Genomic DNA, 611 nt, shown 5'->3' with positions numbered 1-611 from the left:
CCCCTGGCCCCCAGTGTGGCCTCCTGTCCCATAATGTGGCCCCTGCCCCCCAGTGTGGCCCCTGGCCCCCAGTGTGGCCTCCTGTCCCATAATGTGGCCTCTGGCCCCCAGTGTGGCCCCTGGCCCCCAGTGTGGCCCCTGGCCCCCAGTGTGGCCTCCTGTCCCATAATGTGGCCCCTGGCCTCCAGTGTGGCCCCTGGCCCCCAGTGTGGCCCCTGGCCCCCAGTGTGGCCTCCTGTCCCATAATGTGGCCTCTGGCCCCCAGTGTGGCCCCTGGCCCCCAGTGTGGCCCCTGGCACCCAATGTGGCCCGAGGGCCCCAGTGTGGCCCCAGAGTGAGTCGTACTGTGGTTTCGTGGGTGTGGAAGATCTCGGCGGCCTCCTCTTTGGAGCAGCGCTCTTCGTAACATTCCCTCTCCAGGTTTCCTGGCAGCATCTCCTCCAGGGCGAAGGAGTTGGCACGGCGCCTCCTAGTGGAGGACTGCAGCACCTGCACAGCCGTCGGCTGGTCGATGAAGACTGAGGAGTAAATAAAACTTTACTCAGACATCGCCTGACCTACGACAGCACATTAGAGCCATTGTAGACAGAACAAAAGAGTCAATTTGAAAA

At 63.2% G+C, this 611-nt stretch overlaps 1 protein-coding gene across 3 annotated transcripts in view; it reads right to left on the bottom strand.

Annotated features, from left to right (window-relative positions):
* Positions 1–611, bottom strand: part of LOC106951497 (coagulation factor IX) — a 16,443-nt gene that overhangs the window by 11,516 nt on the left and 4,316 nt on the right. For all 3 annotated transcript variants that reach the window (XM_015039082.1, XM_015039085.1, XM_015039084.1), the window contains one exon: positions 346–518. In XM_015039082.1, coding sequence (XP_014894568.1) covers positions 346–518 — 173 coding nt within the window. The remainder of the gene's footprint in view (positions 1–345; positions 519–611) is intronic.

This window comes from Poecilia latipinna, unplaced genomic scaffold, assembly GCF_001443285.1.
Source record: "Poecilia latipinna isolate Pla-1442-1.1 unplaced genomic scaffold, P_latipinna-1.0 Scaffold462, whole genome shotgun sequence".
In the NCBI taxonomy this organism is placed as follows: Eukaryota; Metazoa; Chordata; class Actinopteri; order Cyprinodontiformes; family Poeciliidae; genus Poecilia; species Poecilia latipinna.
The sequence above is the reverse complement of the archived record's forward strand: the minus strand, read 5'-3'. Positions and strand labels throughout refer to the sequence as shown.